Genomic DNA, 22,929 nt, shown 5'->3' on the forward strand with positions numbered 1-22,929 from the left:
ACTATCTCAAATCTATTATTAAATATTGATAGGTCACACCACTTTACCCACTTTTCATCATATTTTACTCATTTTTTATATATTGTCTTGGTCTCCATGTCCCCCTCCAATGTAAACAATTGAGGGGGACGGAGGGAGTATCTCATTAACGGTCAAAACTCTAATTCACAATCAACACAAACACAGAGCGTACTAAAACTTATGTTCGAAGACGACGATATTAGTGTGAATTTTTGAAACCACCGTCTATCAGGTATATCGATTATTTTTCATGCGATTTATATTAATTTATATCGAATTGATAATTGTATCTAAGAAAAAATAGATTTTTTCGCCACCAAATTTATTGTGTATTTAAAAACTTAGCACTAAACTATAATTTTTTTGTCACTGATGTTAGGTTTGAATTTTTTTTGTCACTGATGTTAGATTCAGATCTGATTATTAACACTATATTATTCTTTTTAGCACTATTAAATATTGTGGTAGTTTGCAATATTTTGGTGATTTGATAACGAGAGTTTGACACGCATTTTAATACTTCTAAAAAATTTAGTTTCATAAATTATTTTATTATTTTTTCTAAATAAAAATTTATCATTTGAATATTTATACACGAAAAGAAAATGTAAATATAGCTGACTTTTTACGTATGTATAATAAATTATGTAAAATTTTTTGAATAAATTAAAAAAATTGATGTCTCGTGCTGCATGTGACATTCATGTCAGTTATGAATTAACCATGGTTAGAGATTCATTAAAATTGGGTTATGTCAAATTGATTTTGTATTACTTAGTTGCATTATTCTGCAACAAAAACAGTTTTATGGTTAAAATGAAAAAATCACATAAGTTTAATAGTTTTTTTGGTAATTAAGTCTTTATTATATATTGTACTCCCTCCGTCCCGGTCATTTCTATACAGTTTCCTCTTTGGAATGTCCCATCATTTCTATACATTTCTAAAATAGCAACTTTTAATAATGTAAAACACTATTACACCAACTACTTTCTTCCACTATCTTCATTTTATAATAATATAAACACTATTACACCCACTACTTTTTTCCACTATCACAAATCTATAATTAAATACAAACTAGCCTTTAACCCGTGCGAAGCACGGGGCGTGTATAGAATTCGTAATTTATTAATTATAATATAAATTTTAACATCATCTTATTAGTATTTTAGTATTAATGAATTAGATTTTAACCAGATTATATTTACCAACTGATTACATTTTTTGGACGACTACGAATTATACAAATATCGGTTTATTATAATATAGTATATAAATAATATATAAATTATATTTAAAAGAATAATGATGGGGTTTTTTTATCTTGTATTACATCACAAGTGTTTGTAATTTGAACGGTAGAAAACTCTTTAATATTGTAAGAGTAAGAGAAGTCTACATGTGACCGATAACTACATAGAGGAAATGACCAAACCAAAATTTTGTACGACTACAAATTAAACCTATGTTGCCTTATTATATTATAGTATAGATGGGTCCCGCCACTTTACTCACTTTTCATCTAACTTTACTCATTTTTTATCCTTTTTCTTGGTCTCCGTGTCCACACCAAATGTATACAACCAGTTGGGACTGAGGGAGTAATATTTTGACTGTGTTGGACTCAAGATTTGATTATTGGATTTTTATTATGGAGCATGTACATTTCATGATCGAAAACATTTTGTTATGAAAAAATATATTTATATTGGTTAAAAAATTTATATTAATATAATATTTTTTATATATATATAATATTTGTTGGTCGGACTTGATATTAAAAATTTGGTCGGTTAAAATATAAATATTAGAAAATAGGGAAAATAGATTTTTTTCGCCACTCAACTTATTGTTTGTTTAGAAATCTGCCACCGAATTATAAATTTTTTCTTTTTCGTCACTAATGTTAGGTTCGGATATTTTTTAGTCACTAACCTTAGGTCCGGATTTGATTATTAACATTATGTTATTTTTTTAGTATTATTAAAATATAGTGATAATCTGCAATATATTATGAAGATATGATATATGTCTATATTTTTGTATATAGAACTTCATATGTCCCTGATATGGGTCTGAAATTGGCCCTAAAAATTATTGGGTTATTTTGAGCCCTGGTTTGATTATAGGCCAAAATATAAGGCCCGGATTCTGGGTTTATCACCCAAAATTCGTGGCTAGCAGATTGAGGTTATAAAAAGCCCGTTGGGCATCCATGTTTGAGAAACATGGGCTGCCCAAACTCAAGGCACGAGCCCCCAGCCCGGTTAGGGCCCAGAACTCGAATCCTAGTCCTACTAGGAGTCTGACTGACGAGTCCAAGACTCCAAGAGTCCTACAAGAACTCTGAATTTCGTGGATAACTATCTAGAGTCCTAGATAACCTCCAGTAGCTCAAGATAAGGATCAGAGATCAGTCATATCCTATCTCTGACTCAAATACCTATTTCTACTAGGACTCTAACACCAGGGATCCTACTTCTAATCAGTCTCTAACCCTGAGACATCTATATAAAGGGCTCTACCCCTCCAAAATAGAACTACGTTTTTTGACTTGATTCTTCACCCCGCTGAAGATACGTAGGCACCTCGTGAGGACCCGTCTGAGTTCCGACTCGCGAGATCAGTCAAAAAGCACGAAGCTCACCCCTCGATTTTTGATCCATAACATTTGGCGCCGTCTGTGGGACGAAGACAACAACCATGGTGTCCACCAGATTACGCTCAGAAATTCATGCACCTTCAAACGGAGACAACACCGCAACCCAGGATCCACCCTTGTCTCAGGTCACCGCTGGAACCTCAAATCCCATCACCACCACACCACCAGTCACGTTGACCCTTGCTAGCAGTGGCACAACCACCGCTGCTCAAACCTCGATTCCTATGATTTTTGGCACGCTGCCCCCTCTGACTAATGTTGTGGCCACAGCCACTGATCATGGGACTCATTACTCTACCGTTGTGACAACCACAAGAGGACCAACAGATGAGTATGTAGTTTATACGGACGACTCTTCTGAAGATTCAGAGAGGGACTACGATATTCCCCCACGAAGGAGGAGAGACGGAAACCAGAGCCGAGGCTCCCAGCACAACACCAGGCCGAATAACCCCGAGTCCCGTCGACCCACGGACCAGGAGTACGAAGCCAGGATTCGAGCTTATGAACAGGAGATAGCTCAGTTGAGAAGAGACAGGGCGGCACACCAGACCAGGCAACCACCGCCCGAACCTCGACAAAGGACTGAAAACCCTCAGAACTCAGGTATGAATAGAATTCACTTGTTGGCTGCAGGTGATCCAGAGAACCCGATCCCCCCATTCACCGAGGAAATCATGGCAGCAAGGATTTCTCGAAAGTTCAAATTGCCCACTATTAAGGCATATGATGGAACGGGTGACCCCGCGAATCATGTACGAACCTTCATGAATGCATTGCTGTTGCAACCAGTCACGGAGGCCATCAAGTGTCGAGCCTTCCCCCAAACCTTGAGCGGGATGGCTCAGCACTGGTATAGTCGACTACCCCCTAACTCTATATCCTCGTTCGGAGATTTGAGCCGAGCTTTCATAGGCCAGTTTATTGGGAGTAAGACCCACGCTAAGAGTTCAGCCTCGTTGATGAACCTTCACCAAGGCAGGAACGAATCCCTTCGAGACTATATGAATAGGTTCACCAAGGAGGCGCTCAAAGTCCCGGATTTGGACCAAAAGGTAGCGATGATCGCCCTTCAACAAGGAACCACGGATGATAATTTCCGCCGCTCACTAGCCAAGAGGGCCCCTGACAACATGAATGAGCTCCAAGAGAGAGCCGGGAAGTATATTAAGGCGGAGGAAAGCATGAGAAAATCCCAGAATAACCAGGGACCAACCACGGACTCTAAGAAGCGTGGGAACGATACTGAATATGATGCTGATAACAAGTATTTGAAAAGGGAAGATGGTGAAAAGTCACCTACCAAGAAGCAATCAGGACCGAGGTTCACTGAGTATGCAAGGCTGAATGCCCCCAGGAGTCAGATTCTGATGGAAATTGAGAAAGAGGGAGGAGTTCGATGGCCGAAGCCAATTAGGACTGACCCCGAAAAGAGAAACAAGGACTTGTATTGCAGGTTTCATAAGGATACGGGACATAAGACCGATGATTGTCGGCAGTTGAAGGATGAGATTGAGTTTTTGATCCGGAAAGGCAAGTTGTCCAGGTATACTAGGGATGCAGATAGGAATCCCCGTGACAATGATAGTCGCGATAGGGACAATGATGATCATGATAGGAGAACCGAGCCTCGAGGGCCCGTGATCAATATGATCTCTGGAGGACCGACTGCAGCAGGCTTGTCTAGTAACTCACGAAAAGCTTATGCTCGTGAAGTGATGTGTATCATTGGAGAACCCCCGAAGAGGGCCAAGACCGAGATTGCATTAACCTTTGATGATTCTGATCTAGAAGGGGTGAAGTTCCCCCATGACGACCCGTTGGTCATAACTCCCGTTATTGGAAACTCATCTATTAAGAGGGTTCTTGTTGATAATGGAGCTTCTGTAGACATCCTCTTCTATGATGCTTATCAAAAGATGGGGTATGCTGATTCACAGTTGACACCGTCCAACATGCCGATCTATGGTTTCAACGGAGTAGAATCCAAGATTGAAGGAATGATCCAATTACCAGTAACCATGGGAGCAGAGCCACGACAGGCCACTTATATGTTGAACTTTATGGTCATTAAGGCCTCATCAACCTACAACGCTATCCTAGGAAGGACAGGGATGCATGCTTTTAAAGCCATAGCATCCACATATCACTTGAAAATCAAGTTCCCCACAAGAAACGGGGTAGGAGAAGAAAAAGGAGACCAGAAGATGGCCAGGAGTTGTTATGTTGCAGCCTTGAAACCCGGGGGAGTCGGGGGGCAGGTTTTATCAATTAAGGAATTGGTTCCCATCTCCTTGTTCCGAGGTAAACCAGAAAAGGTTATGGCGTTTGATCTTGAGAATGCAAGAGCCACGTATTGGCGCTTAGCTAATAAGATGTTTAAGCATCTAAATGAGAAGACCGTGGAGGTCTATGTCAATGATATGCTAGTGAAGAGCTTGAAGAAAGCTGATCACCTTGAGCGCCTGAGAGAGGCTTTCAGAGTCCTGAGGACAAATAAGATCGAAGTCTTGACTGACCAACCCCTTAGGATGATAATGCATAGCCCGAAGGCTAGTGGAAGATTGATTAAGTGGGCAGTAGAGCTTGAAAATTTCGACATTCGATACAAGCCACGGGTGGCAATCAAAGCTCAAGCTCTGGCTGACTTCCTAGTTAAATGCACCATTGACAACCAGGAAGTCGGGGGGCAGGAGAGTAGGGTAGAGGAACCCAAAGAAGAGGAGAAACTTAATGAGCTTTTTGACGAAGTTTCAAAAACAAATGGTGCAGGGCTTGTGCTCCAAACCCCTGATGGGTTCGTCATTGAGCTTTCTACAAAGCAAGATTTCCCGGCCACAAATAACGAGGCTGAATGTGAAGCCTTATTGGCGTGCCTTGGACTAGCTAGAACTCTGAGAATCAAGAACTTAAAAGTCTGGGGAGACTCAAGACTCGAAGTCTTTCAGTTAGCTTATGGAGCCAAAGCAGTGGTGTCACTAGTCGCGACTCGTACAACTTTCAGACCCTGGATGGAGCCAAGGTTCCACGAAGTTGGCACGCCACCAACATGAAGATTTATTATGTTTGATTGTCTTAGTAAGTAGATAACCATTGAATAAGGTCTGATAGACCATTGTCATTTAGTTTTAAACTTTGTTGATTTTAGTTATTTATCTCTTCTACTATAGTTTCAATAAAATTTCTCGAGGATTGTTCCATATCTAATGTTTCAATGTTTTCCTTGAGTATTTGTTTATCTACAACGAATTAATCAACTCGAAACAGGGGTTCTATGGTCTTTCTGTGGCCCTCAGCTTGATCCTTCCAAGCTTTAGCCTGAGAAAGCCTAATACAACCCCATTATAGAATAAGCCTAGAAATGGCCCCTAAAACACATGCCATGGCTCAGTCTTAGTTAAGAAATTGGCCTATGATATGCCTAAGGGATTATTGTTTGACTTAACAAATAAAAAACTAGTCTCGATTAGACAATAAGCTAACTAGACACAGCGAGTCTCGGCTTTAAAAGCCTTCTAAACTCCTAAATCAACCTGAACTGGGTCTATCATAATCAAACATGATTACGCTCGAGAGCGCCCTATGAGCGCCTTGGGAGCGCCCTATGAGCGCCCCAGGAGCGCCAAGAACGCCCGAGGAGTGCCTGATAACACTCACCATGGTCAACCTGGGCTCCCAACACGCCCTAAATCGACCTGGGTGAGGTCGACAATCAACATGGTGTTGAAAAACACCCAACGCTCGAGAGCGCCCTAGAAGCGCCTTGGGAGCGCTCTATGAGCGCCCCAGGAGCGCCTAGAACAACCAAGGAGCGCTTGAGGACCCAACGCCCTAAGTGCGCCTTGCAAGCGCCCTAAGTGCGCCTGATGACCTGGGTGAGCTCCACAATCAACTTAGGTGCCAAAAGGCGTGCAACGTCCAAGTGCGCCCGAGAGCGCCCGAGAAGCGCCCTGGAAGCGTCCTATGAGCGCCCTAGGAGCCCCAATAGCGCCCGAGGTGCGCCTGAGGACCTCACCAGCGTCGACCTGGGCGCCAAGGATGCCCTAAATCGACCTGGGTGAGGTCGACAATTAACTTGGGTGTTAAAAAACCCACAACGCCTGAGAGCGCCCAAGAAGCGCCCTGGAAGCGCCCTATGAGCGCCCCAGGATCGCCAAGAGCGCCCGAGGTGCGCCTGAGGACCTCACCAGCGTCGACCTTGGCGCCAAGGATGCCCTAAATCGACCTGGGTGAGGTCGACAATTAACTTGGGTGTTAAAAAACCCCTAACGCCCGAGAGCGCCCGAGAAGCGCCCTGTGAGCGCCCTATGAGCGCCCCAGAATCGCCAAGAGCGCCCGAGGTGCGCCTGAGGACCTCACCACCGTCGACTTGGGCACCCAAAACGCCCTAAATCGACCTGGGTGAGGTCGACAATCGATTTGGGTGTTAAAAAACCCACAACGCCTGAGAGCGCCGAAGAAGCGCCCTGGAAGCGCCCTATGAGCGCCCCAGGATCGCCAAGAGCGCCCGAGGTGCGCTTGAGGACCTCACCACCGTCGACCTGGGCACCTAAAATGCCCTAAATCGACCTGGGCGAGGTCGACAATCGACTTAGGTGTTAAAAAACACCTAACGCCCGAGAGCGCCCAAGAAGCGCCCTGGGAGCGCCCTATGAGCGCCCCAGGAGCGCCAAGAGCGCCCGAGGTGCACCTGAGGACCTCACCACCGTCGACTTGGGCACCCAAAACGCCCTAAATCGACCTGGGTGAGGTCGACAATCGATTTTGGTGTTAAAAAACCCCTAACGCCCGAGAGCGCCCGAGAAGCGCCCTTTAAGCGCCCTATGAGCGCCCCAGAATCGCCAAGAGCGCCCGAGGTGCGCCTGAGGACCTCACCAGCGTCGACCTGGGCACCAAGGATGCCCTAAATCGACCTGGGTGAGGTCGACAATTAACTTGGGTGTCAAAAAACACCTAACGCCCGAGCGCGCCCGAGAAGCGCCCTGTGAGCGCCCTATGAGCGCCCCAGGAGCGCCAAGAGCGCCCGAGGTGCGCCTGAGGACCTCACCAGCGTCGACCTGGGCGCCAAGGATGCCCTAAATTGACCTGGGTGAGGTCGACAATTAACTTGGGTGTCAAAAAACACCTAACGCCCGAGAGCGCCCAAGAAACGCCCTGTGAGCGCCCTATTAGCGCCCCAGGAGCGCCAAGAGCGCCCGAGGTGCGCCTGAGGACCTCACCAGCGTCGACCTGGGCGCCAAGGATGCCCTAAATCGACCTAGGTGAGGTCGACAATTAACTTGGGTGTTAAAAAACCCCCAACGCCCGATAGCGCCCGCGAAGCGCCCTGGGAGCGCCCTATGAGCGCCCCAGGAGCGCCAAGAGCGCCCGAGGTGCACCTGAGGACCTCACCACCGTCGACTTGGGCACCCAAAACGCCCTAAATCGACCTGGGTGAGGTCGACAATCGATTTGGGTGTTAAAAAACTCACAACGCCTGAGAGCGCCCAAGAAGCGCCCTGGAAGCGCCCTATGAGCGCCCCAGGATCGCCAAGAGCGCCCGAGGTGCGCTTGAGGACCTCACCACCGTCGACCTGGGCACCTAAAATGCCCTAAATCGACCTGGGTGAGGTCGACAATCGACTTAGGTGTTAAAAAACACCTAACGCCCGAGAGCGCCCAAGAAGCGCCCTGGGAGCGCCCTATGAGCGCCCCAGGAGCGCCAAAGCGCCCGAGGTGCGCCTGAGGACCTCACCAGCGTCGACCTGGGCACCAAGGATGCCCTAAATCGACCTGGGTGAGGTCGACAACTGACTTGGGTGACAAAAAACACCTAACGCCCGTGAGCGCCCATAAGCGCCCAAGGTGCGCCCACGGTGCGCGCGAGCGTCGACCTGGGCGCCCATGAGCGCCCATGAGCGCCTGAGCTGCGCGCCAGCATCGACCTGGGCGTCCAATCCGCCCTAAATCGACCTGGGCGAGGTCGAGCGCCCCTGAGCGCCCGAGGTGCGCCCGAGCTGCGCGCCAGCGTCGACTTGGACGCCCTGAGCGCCCTAAATCGACCTGGGCGAGGTCGAGCGCCCCGGAGCGCCCGAGTTGCGCTCCAGCGTCGACCTGGACGCCCTGAGCGCCCTAAATCGACCTGGGCGAGGTCGAGCGCCCCGGAGCGCCCGAGTTGCGCGCCAGCGTCGACCTGGACGCCCTGAGCGCCCTAAATCGACCTGGGCGAGGTCTAGCGCCCTGGAAGCGCCCGGAAAACGCTCAAAAAGCGCCCCAGAACACTTGATGTACCCCCAAAATGCCTCGGATCGACTAAGGGAAGTCCAGAATCGGCCTAGATGGCTGACCTTACTCAGAATAGGCTCGAGAAGTGATTGAAAATGCTCTAAAACTTTAGAAAAGTTTCTACGAAACTTATCCAAAGTTGGGGGGCAAATGATATGGGTCTGAAATTGGCCCTAAAAATTATTGGGTTATTTTGAGCCCTGGTTTGATTATAGGCCAAAATATAAGGCCCGGATTCTGGGTTTATCACCCAAAATTCGTGGCTAGCAGATTGAGGTTATAAAAAGCCCGTTGGGAATCCATGTTTGAGAAACATGGGCTGCCCAAACTCAAGGCACGAGCCCCCAGCCCGGTTAGGGCCCAGAACTCGAATCCTAGTCCTACTAGGAGTCTGACTGACGAGTCCAAGACTCCAAGAGTCCTACAAGAACTCTGAATTTCGTGGATAACTATCTAGAGTCCTAGATAACCTCCAGTAGCTCAAGATAAGGATCAGAGATCAGTCCTATCCTATCTCTGACTCAAATACCTATTTCTACTAGGACTCTAACACCAGGGATCCTACTTCTAATCAGTCTCTAACCCTGAGACATCTATATAAAGGGCTCTACCCCTCCAAAATAGAACTACGTTTTTTGACTTGATTCTTCACCCCGCTGAAGATACGTAGGCACCTCGTGAGGACCCGTCTGAGTTCCGACTCGCGAGATCAGTCAAAAAGCACGAAGCTCACCCCTCGATTTTTGATCCATAACAGTCCCGTAGAGAGTTCACCTTGTAAGACGAGAGTTTGACATGTATTTTAAGACTCCTAAAAGATTTAGTTTCGTAAATTATTTTAATTTTTCTTAAATAAAAGTTATGATTGTCTATTGTATATATTATATATAATTTTATAAAAATCAAGGTTAAATGTCATCTACAATTAATTATACTATTGTACAAAAATAAGGACGAATAGTACTATAAAAAAGTAGACAATATACAATTAATCCGGATTTTACCGCCCATTTATGTTATTATTACTCCCTCCGTCTCCTGATTTTTCATAGTTCTTTTCCACTGCTTGGCACATATTTTAAGGTTCCTAATTCTTATAAAACATATTCCATAATTTATTTTTGAAATTTTTTTTTGTGTATAAAAATTCAAATGTTAAATTTTTATTCAGAAAAAAATTAAAATAATTTATGAAACTAAATCTTTTAGTAGTCTTAAAATACGTGTCGAATTCTCGTGCTCCAAGGTAAACTACATAAGGCACATATGGAGTACTACATATAAAGATATATACATACATTAGATCACTATAATATTGTGGACTACCATTATGTTTCAATAATGCTAAAAAGAATAATATAATGTTAATAATCAAATCCGAACCTAAAGTTAGTGACAAGAAAAAATCCGAACTTAACGTTAGTGACAAAAAGGAAAAAATTTATAGTTCGGTGGCAAATTTCTAAACAAACAATAAGTTGGGTGGCGAAAAAATCTATTTTCCCTAGAAAATAATATATTGCGAATTAAAGAGGCAAATATCCCAAATCACGACCGACCAATTTTTAATATTTTTACTAAAATATAACATAGATAAGAATGACTCTTAATTGGTTCATGCAATCAAATTACCAGTCCCATTCTGAAATTTCAGAAATATAGTATAAAAAGATAGACTACTTGTTTCCTATACAATGTAAACACCAGCAATTAATTTTGCATTCGTGAATAGAAATACGATCTTACGACAGTTTCAAACATAGGCAATTATTTCAACCGAAAATTAGCATCTTGTAAGTGACAGGGTAATATTAATTGCTGTATGATCTCTTGAGAAAAGAGGCCGTCTTTGCTATTTCACTGAGTGGCCTTTTAGTGTATCTCATGATATTATAGACCCAAGCCCCAGCTATAGCCCCCAAAATAGGGCCCAAGATGTATATCCAAATACTCTCAAACCGGCTCGACACGAATACTGGGCCTAAACTCCTTGCTGGATTCATCGATGCTCCAGATACAGGCCTATTGAAAATATTGTAAAATTTTCATTCTCAACAAATATACATCCTTCCTTTTCAAATTATACGCGTATCGTAAAAAACGGAATAATAATTAATTAATCGGTAAAAGTGCTGAATGAGAGAATAATCGGATTAAAATTCAGATATTTTATGACATTATAATAATGTTTGATATATTCATCTGATTTATTATATAACATATTATTTAAGAAAGAATATAGTAATTAATCGGATTTTTAAAAATCAAATCTAGAAGGCACCTTGCATGGGATTAGGCAACCGAGTTAGCGATTTTAGAACAATTAATTCGTATTTCAACTATTTTCTAATAAATTAAACAAATTTTGATTGAAACTTACATACAATATATGTTTAAAATAATGTACACAATTTATATTTCAGATTTCTAAAATTATATAAAAATAATTTATAAAATTTAGTCAAATAGGGGTAATTTGAAAAGGAAAAAAATATTCAAAATTGGATACGTAATTTAAAAAAGAAGGAAATCTAGTTTGTTCGGTAATTTAAAATTTCTTTTATATATAATTTCTTTGTTCCGCTCATATTTTTATATTTTTTTTGAATTACTAGACACCCATTATACTATACATATAAAATATAGTTTCATAATTTTTTTTTAAATTTTTTCTTTTTTTATAAAAGTTAAGATAGTAAATTTTTATCTAAAAAATTCAAAATAATCTATCAAACTAAATTTTATAAGGATAATAGAATATTTGCGGATCCCTAATATAAAAAGGTCTATTTTGTTGACTAAACTCGTAAACAACATACCCTGCAATCATCACATTCAACAACACAGTAGCTCCAATAGCAAGCCCAGCAAGTTCACCAACCTGCATTATATTTACAAAACATACAAAAAAAACACATACAAGTATGATTAAAAATCTAAAATACTGGCTCTGTCAAGACAGATGTGATTACAAGCTACTTGGCATGTCCTTGTCTTAGAACCTACGAATTTACTCCATTTACGGACCAATTAAACATATAATATATTGATCAAAAAAAAAAAGCATAATGAATGCAAAATTAGCATTTAGTGAGCAAGCTTATGAGCGAGAAAGAGGCTTACTGCTCGGTTATCAGTGGCTACAGCAGAGATAACAAACATGAGGTAAAATGTGATAATAAACTCCAGCACAAGAGATTGCAGGTTCGTCCCTGATGGAAGTGTTCCCGGAAATTTGTCTTCCGTTCCCTGGAATAATAATCGAAGTGTGCCGCTGGCTAACGTTCCCCCCAGAATTTGTGCCGCTATATATGCCGGAACCTGGACCCAAAAAAATGTTCACCATTCATTATTTGGAGGGTAATGGAATCTTTAAGTACTAAATACGAGATTCACCAGAAGTAAAAATGAGGCGTCAAAATAATAATATCCTTCATGTTGAAATATAACAGGAGCCTTCCTCTAACACCTTAAGATTTTACATAAATTGATTCTCAACATTTGTATCAGAGCTCTCATTTGGTAGATCTCTGAAGTTCGACCCCAAAGATAAATCGGATTTCGAGTGAGATAGAGTGTTGAAATTAGCATTCTTCTAGAACCTTAAGATTTTAGGTGGATCGTTCTCGAACACTTCACTCGCACTTGAAGATAAACAAGCAAACTAAAAGATTTATGTAGTAGATGTACCTCTTTCCATGGGAATCTGTTGACCGAGGCAAATGCAAGGGTGACAGCAGGGTTAATATGAGCTCCAGAAATATGTCCAATTGAGTAAACCATCACCGTCACAGCCAGTCCCCATACTATAGCCACTCCCGGAAGTGTTACCACCCCCTTCCCCAAATTAACCGTCACCGCGCAATCCCCCACAAATATAAGAAAAAATGTTCCCACAAACTCCGCAATCACCTGCACATTTTCATGTTCTAGCATTAGTCATTTACATTCATAATGCATGATCTCACCAAAAAATAATTCAGACAAAATTATCAACTACCTTCTGTATAAAAGGCAGTGTGACGAAGCAGTCGTCGTCAGGGTGATCATCACTGAGTTTATGCATATCGGCATCACTAATCGAAACAGCAACAACTCCATGGCTACTGCTACTGTGTGTGATATCTGCCATGCCTCCTATATGTATAAGTTTCTTCAATATGTTTTATACAAAGAGCAGAGTAGCTTCTAAAATGCTCCTATTTATCGACATCTCGGAACCAATTATTAAATGTGGTTACACAAAAATTAAAAGAAAAAGACAATGTATAATGGTGACAATTAACATGAGCCTTAGCATCTTACTTTGTTTTTCTCGTAGGCTTCTATAATCTATACCATTGCCTTATAAATGACGTTTAGTCTTTTTGTACTTAAGCTAAAAACTCATTAGACTGTTAAACTTATCACTAAATCAAACTAATTTCTGATTTTCGGAACGTTAATCTAGACTTGTTTACTGGAAGTAAGTGTAGACTCCTTTTAACTTGGTATGGCACGAAATGTTGAAAAGTGTGATGTTCTGATTCGAAACATTAGAATCTAGTATAAGTAGCATTTATAGAGGCTCTTCCAACGACCCATCTTAAACGCAGAGAAGATATTGTACAAAATTCTAGCACCATCTGTCTGCAAAATACAGATTACAACAAATTGGAAGACTATTTAATGCTTCAAGATAAGTTTGATTCATTCGTGTTTTATCTTCGTAACTGAGTTCGATTCCAAATCAATCCCTAAAATGAAGAAACAGGGCCGTTCCATACTTTTTGAGGGCCCAAGAGCGAAATTAAAAAATAGGTCCTATTTTTAAAAAAATTGGGAATATATTAAGAATATATATTATATTAATGTGGTTATATAGTTAATTAATGTGTGCTTTATACACATATGATCAGTGAGTTAGTGTGTATTGGAGGTAAAAAACAAAAAGACCAAACAGATACTTGATAATATTTACGTGTGAGTGCATGTGCATTAGTCAGGAGGGCGCAGTCATGACATGGGGTTAAAATAGAAAAGTTTGATAGAAAATTGAAGTTACCAATATATACTACTAACAAATATAAAAATTATATAATTTTTGGGCTCTTAAAATTTTGGGACCCTGGGCGGTCGACCTGGATGCTCTCCCTCTGGGCCGAGCCTGCGAAGAAAATATGTGTACATGCTATTCGAATCTGACTTATTAATGGACTGGTGCGTTAATCTAATCTAACCAACTCTCGGAAGCTTGCTGCGAAAAAAGGATTTCAGTAGCAGCCGTGGAGATAACTAGAAAATATCTTGGAAATAGTAAAAACAAAAGCCGCAAACATCTTATCTTTGTTTCCGGACCTCGAACGAGTTACGGACAAAATTTGAAGAGGTAAAATCTTTTTTATTAAAATTTGACAAATACTCTTTCATTTATTAAAACTACCTGATTTGGTTTAAAAGAAAAAAACTACTTTTGAAAATACTTGATTGATTATATTTTGTTATGATTTTACTAATTTATTTGATTTTATTAGTTGTTTGGTATATCCATCCTTCTTAGTTTTTAAGTTAGTATTTTCTCCCAATTAACTTTATTTAAATAATTTTATATTTATAACTCTATCGGTCTCATCAATATCAATATCTTTACGTCTTTCTTCGAATAAACTTACAATTTACCCTTTCAATTTTAATAGTAACCACATTTTTTGATTTTTCTTATCATTATTGTCCTACTCTTAGAGCAAGTCCAATAGGTTATCTAAACTTGCTTCTGAATTTATATTTAGATAATGTACTAAAAATAAGCCCTCCAACACTCTCCTAGTGGTTACTTAAATCACTAACACAACCTCAAATCTCCAAGTCATTACCTATTTATAAGTAACCTCTAGCCATTACTTATTTAATATTTATGAATAAATTAATCATCTCTCTCTTTCTTTTCTGGCATTTTCCCTCCTTTTCCTATTCTCTCTCAAATTTATTATTAAAATAATTTTAGAATAACAAATATAGGGATTGCTATTGAAATTGACGCTAAAGTAGATTACCTAAATATTAAGACTCACTATGATTCATTATTTTATATTATTAATAAGTAACGAGATACGTAACCTATCAGACTTGCTCTTAGTATAGGACGAAATGTAATTTTTATAGCGTGAATAAATTATAGCTGATCTGCTATACAAGCGAAAAGAACTTTAACGGACACACTGTTTTTCCCAGTCGCCGAACACCGCTCCCAACTTCCACTCGATCTAACACAATCCTAACAACATAGATGACATCTAAGTACATGGTTTTGTTTGTATATGATCACAAGAAAGCATATACACGCATCATTGCTGTTATGCTCGATTTAGTAGAGACTAGTGAAGACTTCTAAGTTCTAAGTATATACTCTTGTTTTGTAGCCGAGAACAGAGAAGCTTAATAAACTTTAATATATTCTTGCCGCAATGCTATTAATGACTCGTTATTTACTATTTAATAAAAAATAGAAGGAACTTTAAACCAAAAAAGAGATATAAAATTATAAAAGGTTTGTCTAGTGTGTGTCTATGATGACATGCTAAGCACCAAAATTTATAATTTTGGTGAATTTTGATTGGTGTGGTTGGTGAATTTGCAGAAGGGTTCATCATTATAAAGAAGCATGAGCCAATGAAAATCCACCAAACTTATAAAATTTGGTGCTTAGTGTGTGCTCATGGGCACACACTAGAAAAACTGAATTATAAATACAACATTTTAGTACAGTTGGTAACTGTATTTCACAAAAAAATCTCCGAGCAGACATGGCAACTATTCCGTGTCATGTACTTTCCTGTGTGTATTTTTTTGTTTGGTTATTTAAAGGTGAAATCTGTACCCAACCTGTTTATAATTCTTATACCCAGTCTTAAATTTATATCCATTGCGAAACGTGTCGTCTGCTTTTTATGTACATTTTAAAATATTATATTATAATGCGAAGCCTGTCCAAACACCAGACAGAAAATAACTGCAACGGTTTGATCATCACTCCACAGCAATGCATATATCAATCAATTAAAGGAGAGTTGATTTAGTTGAGCGAAGTGCCGAGAGCAAAGATCGATTTAAGTTTAGGAGCCTTGGGAGTGCCGCCTGAGATTTTACTTTATATTTATTTATTTATTTTATGTGTATCTCATGTCGTGTCATATATATCCGAGTGGTAAACACAAAATCGACGCTATATCTCGTTCATATATCTGGTGTATTTTTCGTGTCGTGTACTCAATATGCAAACAAAAGCACTAAATTTTTGTGTCGCTTTAAAAATTGTCGGGTCTGTTCCTAAAAGTGAGGTTGACATATAAACAATGATCTATTGTACTTAAACTAATGAAAATGTTAGAAATAAATGAGCGATCCGTTCTATTAATCGAGATTTTTTTTACATATTGGAACGAGTAAACGCAACAAAATGTTCTGCAAATCAAAATTTTGCGAAAGAAGTTTTAGCAGTAGCAGTGCAAATAAATTTATCCAGCTAATGAATTAATGAAACTACTTAAGTTTCACATCTGAAGCCCTGGGGAAGTTGCTTGTCGCAATAGTTAATCAACATAACCAAGGAAACAGGAAGGTCAAGTTTAGCACCAAAAGCATTGGCTTTAATGGCAGTGCAAAAACAAACTGCAACCTCAATATCAACAAGCCCTTCAATGAGTTTGCAGCATGGCTTCCCTACTGGAGTAACTAATCCGCCTACGGGCCGGACTGGTATGCCGAGCACATTAGCACAAACAACGCTCAGTTTCAGTGCATTTTTTGGACAAGCTGCCGGTGCTGGTGGTGGTAGTCGCAATGGAATATTAGCTGCACTACTACCTTGCAATATGATGAACAAAGATATGTTGAAAAATACGAAAACTTGTGAAATGCGATTCGAATTGTACATTTTTTGTAGCTGTAACAAAAATAGGCCTGTCTGTACTAGAGATTGTTATGGAAATGGAATGTCTTCTGCTTTTTATAGATGGAAAAACTGCAAAAAATAAATAAAATATTTTCACTTGGCCTTATATACTATATTAGTTTCAAATCTGGAGTGGTACCTGCCATTGTGAGGTATTATTTAAAGGAACAACTTATTCAAAATTGTTGGGCTCATACCATTTGCCCAGTTGCTCATCTGGAAAAAAGAACAAAATAATATGAGAATGAGATAAGAATTCTACTTGCTCCGTTCCTTTTTTTTTTTTTTTTTATTCAAAGTGATTTTTCCACGAATTTTAAGATTTCTATAAAATATACTCCCTTCGTCCCATCAAGTTGTTTACGTTATTTTTTGACACGCATTTTAAAACTCCTATAAAATATACTTACATTATATATATATATAGAGTCTTACTCCACTACAAACCATCTTATTCTACAAACTAAAAACTCAGCTGCGATATCACTAAATTCTGAATACAATATCACTAAAATTTTAAACAACCCCACCTCCACCTCCATCTTCTCTAACTCCACCTCCATCTTCCCCAACTCCACCTCCACTTCGGGCAACTCCATGTCCTCCGCTCTCTCCACGATTGCCACCGCCTGCGGCCCCATTCACGTCATCCAAGCCTCAGTCCGCCTCCACCACCAACTTCCACCCAACCTTCACCTCTTCCACCACCTTCATCTCGACCTCTGCCGCCACCGCCACCACCACCTTCACCTCCGCGCGCTATCTCGTTCTCTACTTCTGCCATACCTCCACCTCGACCCCCACTTCCACCTCCGGCATCTCAACCCCACTCCCGCATCCTCCATGTTCACCGCTTCCATCTCCACCACCGCCATCATCACTAGAATCAACGAACAAGAACAGATCTAGAGGTTTGCATCAAGTTCTGAAGATTTTAACGAATATCACTAATTTCTACAGCGAATATCACTAATTTCTAAAGCGAATATCACTAAAATGTACAGCTGATATCACTAACTCGTACACCAGAATAGCTACGATTTCTGTATGTATATCAATAGCAGGTGGCAGGTGTGGCAGTCTGGCAGAGGTGGTGATGATGATGGTGAATCGGAAACAGTGACATGGGTGGAAGTGTCGGCAGAGATGTTGTAGCAGGGGTGGAGGAAGAGGAGAGAGACGAAGTGGGTTTGATGGAAGAGATAAGGTGGAGTTGTTGGGTTGTATAAAAAGAAAGGTTTTTAGTTTTTATTTTAAGATTAGTTTGTATTTGATCATGAGCCTATATATATATATATACTAGTATTTTTTGCCCGCTACGCATGGTTCCCGTTTTTATTTTTTTCTATTAATTTAATTTATTAAAAAAACGTAAAAGCAAATATGAATAAACAAATTGTTTTTTAATAAAGATGTTACAAAGGCAATTGTTTATGAAAATAAACATCTTAAAAACAAAGGCTAAAAAATATTGATTATAGTTGTTGGGGGTTGTCCTAACACTAAATGCCTCTTGGGCAGTAAAAAAGTTATTTGTGACCGTTACACGTTAAAACTTTCAATGCTGTGCACAATTTTTCAAAGGGCTTTTATTGGGCCCATGAAAAGACAGTCCAACTGTGTGTATTTTTTTGAGGAAGTTGTTTTCTAAACGAAGGACAAACATCTGCTCAATCTCGTAGTTTTTAATAAAGATTCAGTCGGTTTTTATGCGTAGCTGAGTGATAGTGTAACCTCTTCGACTCTGTTATCTCTTCCAAATGGCATCCTCTTTGTATGTTCCTCAGTTCGTGAAGCACCTTGACTGTATAGATTGTTCTGTTGATGAAATGGTATGTATTTCCTATTATTTTATATAGTTCTTCCCATGGCCTATATGTTTTGCAAAATATGATTTTGTACATCTTGTTGGCAGCCCATCCCCTCAAGCTTTTCAAGCAGATTTGGTCATCGGGTTAGTGATTCAGTCAAGCTCAAGTTTCGTAACGGTTATAAGATTCGTGTGACCTTCGACCGGGATGGGAGTGAGTTCTTAGGCATGCATGACGTTTTTGTCGATTTCGGGTTATTTGGCGGGGAAGTGCTTATTTTTCAATTATGTAGAAGGGATTGTTTCAAAGTTTATATCATTGGTGTTGATTGTTGTGAAATCGAGTACCCGGCTATTGTTCACTCTGCTCAGAAATGTACTCCTAAAACTGGTAATTTTTTTTTGTCGATTTTCGTTGACTTGGAGTGGAAGTGCTAATTTTCCAAATATTTAGGTTGTCTGTTATTTGTGAATGTACTCAAATATTTATATTTTGTAGTGTGTGTTAGGCCTGATGGTTGGAGGTTTGTAAAACATCTCAATCTTGCTAACGGTTTCGGTGATGCAGTGGTTAGTTTGTGTTGTTTATTCATTTTCACAGAGTATAGGTGGTAGATTGTTTTACTATTTTATGGTTAGTTTTTTCATTGTGTCCTAAGTGTTATGTTTTAATAATAGGTTCCACCACAGTCTTTTCTTGGCAAGTTTGCTGCTACGTTGCCTACTCGTTTTAAATACTTCGTTAACAATGGTGCTGAGTTTAGAGGCCACTACAATAGGGAGGATGGCATATTGACTGGTTTAAGTTCAATTCCTGAATACCTACGTTTGGAGGATTTGAATTTCTTTGATTTGGTAGTTTGCAGTGGGAAACCGGGATTCTGAATACAGGGTGTATGAGGAGAAAAGCAAGTCTGTGATGAAACACTGTTACTTGGAGGGGTAGGAACAAAGTCAGGAGAGTAGATTGTGTCCACTTGACGAATTCCTTGAGTACCTGATCACCAAGTTATCATAAATTGGTAAATACATTTACAATAATATCAATTTCAGAGGGGTGGTGATTTAAAATTAAAAGAGTAAAGATTGCTCACAATTCGGAGATTGTTCCACTGTTCTCTTCTTACCGGATAACTTCAAACCTTTACCCTTGTTCTTTAATTCTGATTGAAAATGGAGAGGAGTTCTGGAACTTCCGCTTAACAGGGTGTTTGGACATATCGGAGACAGAACAGACCTTCTCATACTCAATGTATTATCACCTAGAAAACAAAAAACTATAAGGACTGATTCTTTGTAAAGAAAAAGAGCAGCTTGCATTCCTGTCACTGACTTACATGGTTTAGATTTGCTAGAGGACAGTGATGTTAATCTAGACGGGAACATATTCTCTTTCATGGATCCAAAATCAATTGTCCCTGTATAAATGGAGAATAAATTCCAACTAATCCTTACTCAAATAGTTTTGTCGATGAAGAATGTAATTGGCAAAATTATACTACTAAAGGGAAACAAAAACAGAAAATTTATTCATGTCCATACAAAAGGATAATTGTCCACTTTTCATTTACATGCCCATACAAACAAATCTTGACCAAAAATCAGTTACATATCCGTACAATCTGCAACTACTAATAACCGCAACTACTAATATCCATACACACTGCAACTACTAATGGCAAACGAAAAATAATAAATAAAATTCAAAGATCTGCATACAAACTATTAAAATAAATTACCATGTATATTGGAAGAATCAACATGAGGAGTGTCTTTCAACAAACTGCAACTACTATATTCTTCATCAACTGCAGGAAAACATCAAGAATATTTATTCATGTACTATCTTAAAACACACGTTTTTTAAAACAGCAAATGGTTGGATAATATTACCCATCTTCTTAAAGTACTCCTCTGTGAAATCACTGCCCAACACAACTTTGGATTTCCGAGGACTTCTATTCTCTTTCATCATTTGAAGCCCATAACTGACTGAATAACATTAATGAAACAAACTCAAAGCCTTTCACTATTAATGGCGAAAAAAAAAAAACTACATTGATGAATAAAAGACAAAAAAATTAAACTTGTGGAGAAAGTACAGATCATTCAATACTCACAAACATTAGAAAGTAGGGATTCTTTTCTTCGTTTCTTCTCACTACCTCCACAATCATCAACAACATCTTCCATCGATATTAACTATCACAAAACGGACGTCTGAGTTGTGTATAGAGCTATTGTTCTAGAGTACAATGAATCAAAGCCAAAAAAAATCGAAGCATACGGGAAATCAAGAAACGCGGGAAAAAAAAAAGACTCACCAATTAAAAGCTCCAGCCAGTACTCCAATATTTCAGCTGTGTTAAGAAATGAAACCTCTCTTGCATCTAAACTTGATAAGGATTTTGGGATTAACAAATTAATCAATCTCAAGGTGAAAAGGACGGTATTTTGAAATTAAGGGTTGAAGGAGAGGACACGTACGTGGGTAAGCTTACTTTTTCCAGATATTAAGGAGCTCCAGTTGTTTTCACCGAAATAGAAAGCCTTTAGCTGTAGGTTCGGTTTGATAATGTCCGAAGATGGACACCTGTTTTGGATGAACACGTGCGGGCAATGTATTGTACGTACGAAGTTCGGATTTTATACACCATTATCAGTAAATACGGTCAAAAGTAGGAGGACATAAGCGTAAAAACACGCTTAAAATGGATTCAGGCAATATACATTAAAGGGATACATATATATATATATATATATATATATATATATATATATATATATATATATATTTTTTTTTAAAATTCCTGAAAAAAAGTTTTAAGTTTAAACTTTTATTAAAAAAAGAAAAAAAATTTAAAAATACGTTATAGAACTATACCTTACGAGAACCTCAAAATGCATGCAAACAGTGTACGAAATCTTCCGGGCAGGACGAAGGGAGTAACTCAGTGTACATATATATATAGGCTCATGATCAAATAGAAACCACCCTTAAAATAAAAACCAAAAATCAGTTCAGTTTAGTGATATTCACAGTACAATTTAGTGATATTCTTTTTAGGATTTAGTGATCTGTGTTGCAAGAATTAGTGAAAACTTGCAGAAACAGCCCAAAATCTTCAGATCTGTTCCAGAAACTGCTCAGAATCTCCAGATATGTTCTAGTTGCCGATTCATGTGGTGGTTGGAGTGATGGAGATAGTGGAGGTGAAGGTGGAGATGGAGGAAGGACGAGTTTAACGGAGGTCGGGGCGACCATAATCGTTGTGTGGGTGGAGAGCGCGAGCTTGAAGCAGGAGTGGCGGCTCCGCTGTGTTTTGAATTAAAACTGAGTTGGGGAAAGATGTATGAATGGGGGCTGAAGGAGGGAGCGGGCGGCATAGAGGGGGAGGTGGTGATGACGGAGGTGGAGATGGGGCAGTGGCGGAGGTGGAGATGGGGTTGGTGAAGATGGAGGTGGAGATGAGGTTGTTAAAGAAATTAGTTAGAATTTAGGGATATTTCAGCTTGGTTTTTAATTTGTAGAATATGAGGGGTTTGTAGTAGAGTAGTACTCTCTCTCTCTATATATATAGAGTCCTGCTCCAATACAAACCAAATTAGCCTAAAAACTAAAAATTAATTTCTGGTCAATTTTTTATCACTATTTTTAATTACAAAAATCACTAATTTGTACATAACATATCACTAATTTATATATAGCATATCTCGCGAATATAAATATAAATACACACGGCGCATCTGCAACGTATATGACCATCATCTTCAACCGAACCGTAATAATGGAACTCTTACCACCATTACCAGACGTTTCTATGACTTGCCCTCATTGTCTACCATCACCAATAGTCACATACACTTTCCATCATAACTTACCAAAACTAACGACTACTTACCACCATGATACAAGTTTTCATGCGGCAACCTACCGTTAAGAACCTTCCTCCGACTGAAATTGACCATCTATAATTGATTATCAATAGTTTAGGTAAGTAAATTTTCTCAATTTTGATAATAAAAATCGTTATTTGTATATTGTATAAAAACAGTGATTAGTGTAGTATAAATTAGTGATATCCATAGTTAGAAAATAGTGATAGGAAAACTGGTTTTTAGTTTGTATTTAAGAATCGGTTTATATTTGATCATTTGCCTATATATATATATTTCATTGTGTCCCTGACAATGTGTATAGATATACTCAGATTACGCAGGTATTCTTCTTTGACTGTC

At 39.4% G+C, this 22,929-nt stretch overlaps 3 protein-coding genes across 3 annotated transcripts; 1 reads left to right on the plus strand and 2 right to left on the minus strand.

Annotated features, from left to right (window-relative positions):
- Nucleotides 1–10,510: 10,510 nt before the first annotated feature.
- On the minus strand, nucleotides 10,511–13,141 carry LOC108208331 (aquaporin NIP1-1). The gene is made up of 5 exons (XM_017378855.2): nucleotides 12,951–13,141; nucleotides 12,641–12,862; nucleotides 12,074–12,271; nucleotides 11,770–11,831; nucleotides 10,511–10,972 (listed from the first exon to the last, which is right to left on the minus strand). Exons 1-5 carry the CDS (start codon nucleotides 13,080–13,082, stop codon nucleotides 10,762–10,764), a joined length of 825 nt encoding a protein of 274 aa, XP_017234344.1. The 5' UTR covers nucleotides 13,083–13,141; the 3' UTR covers nucleotides 10,511–10,761.
- A 3,331-nt stretch (nucleotides 13,142–16,472) lies between these two features.
- LOC108207211 (14 kDa proline-rich protein DC2.15) lies at nucleotides 16,473–17,521 on the minus strand. Its single transcript, XM_064086763.1, has 3 exons — nucleotides 17,411–17,521; nucleotides 17,078–17,096; nucleotides 16,473–16,792 (listed from the first exon to the last, which is right to left on the minus strand). Exons 1-3 carry the CDS (start codon nucleotides 17,519–17,521, stop codon nucleotides 16,473–16,475), a joined length of 450 nt encoding a protein of 149 aa, XP_063942833.1.
- Nucleotides 17,522–18,593: 1,072 nt separating this feature from the next.
- On the plus strand, nucleotides 18,594–19,575 carry LOC135150456 (uncharacterized). The gene is made up of 4 exons (XM_064086764.1): nucleotides 18,594–18,712; nucleotides 18,796–19,081; nucleotides 19,190–19,260; nucleotides 19,369–19,575. The coding sequence occupies exons 1-4, from the start codon at nucleotides 18,641–18,643 to the stop codon at nucleotides 19,573–19,575; spliced, it is 636 nt and encodes a 211-aa protein (XP_063942834.1). The 5' UTR covers nucleotides 18,594–18,640.
- Nucleotides 19,576–22,929: the final 3,354 nt, after the last annotated feature.

This window comes from Daucus carota, chromosome 2 (assembly GCF_001625215.2).
Source record: "Daucus carota subsp. sativus chromosome 2, DH1 v3.0, whole genome shotgun sequence".
NCBI lineage: Eukaryota > Viridiplantae > Streptophyta > Magnoliopsida > Apiales > Apiaceae > Daucus > Daucus carota.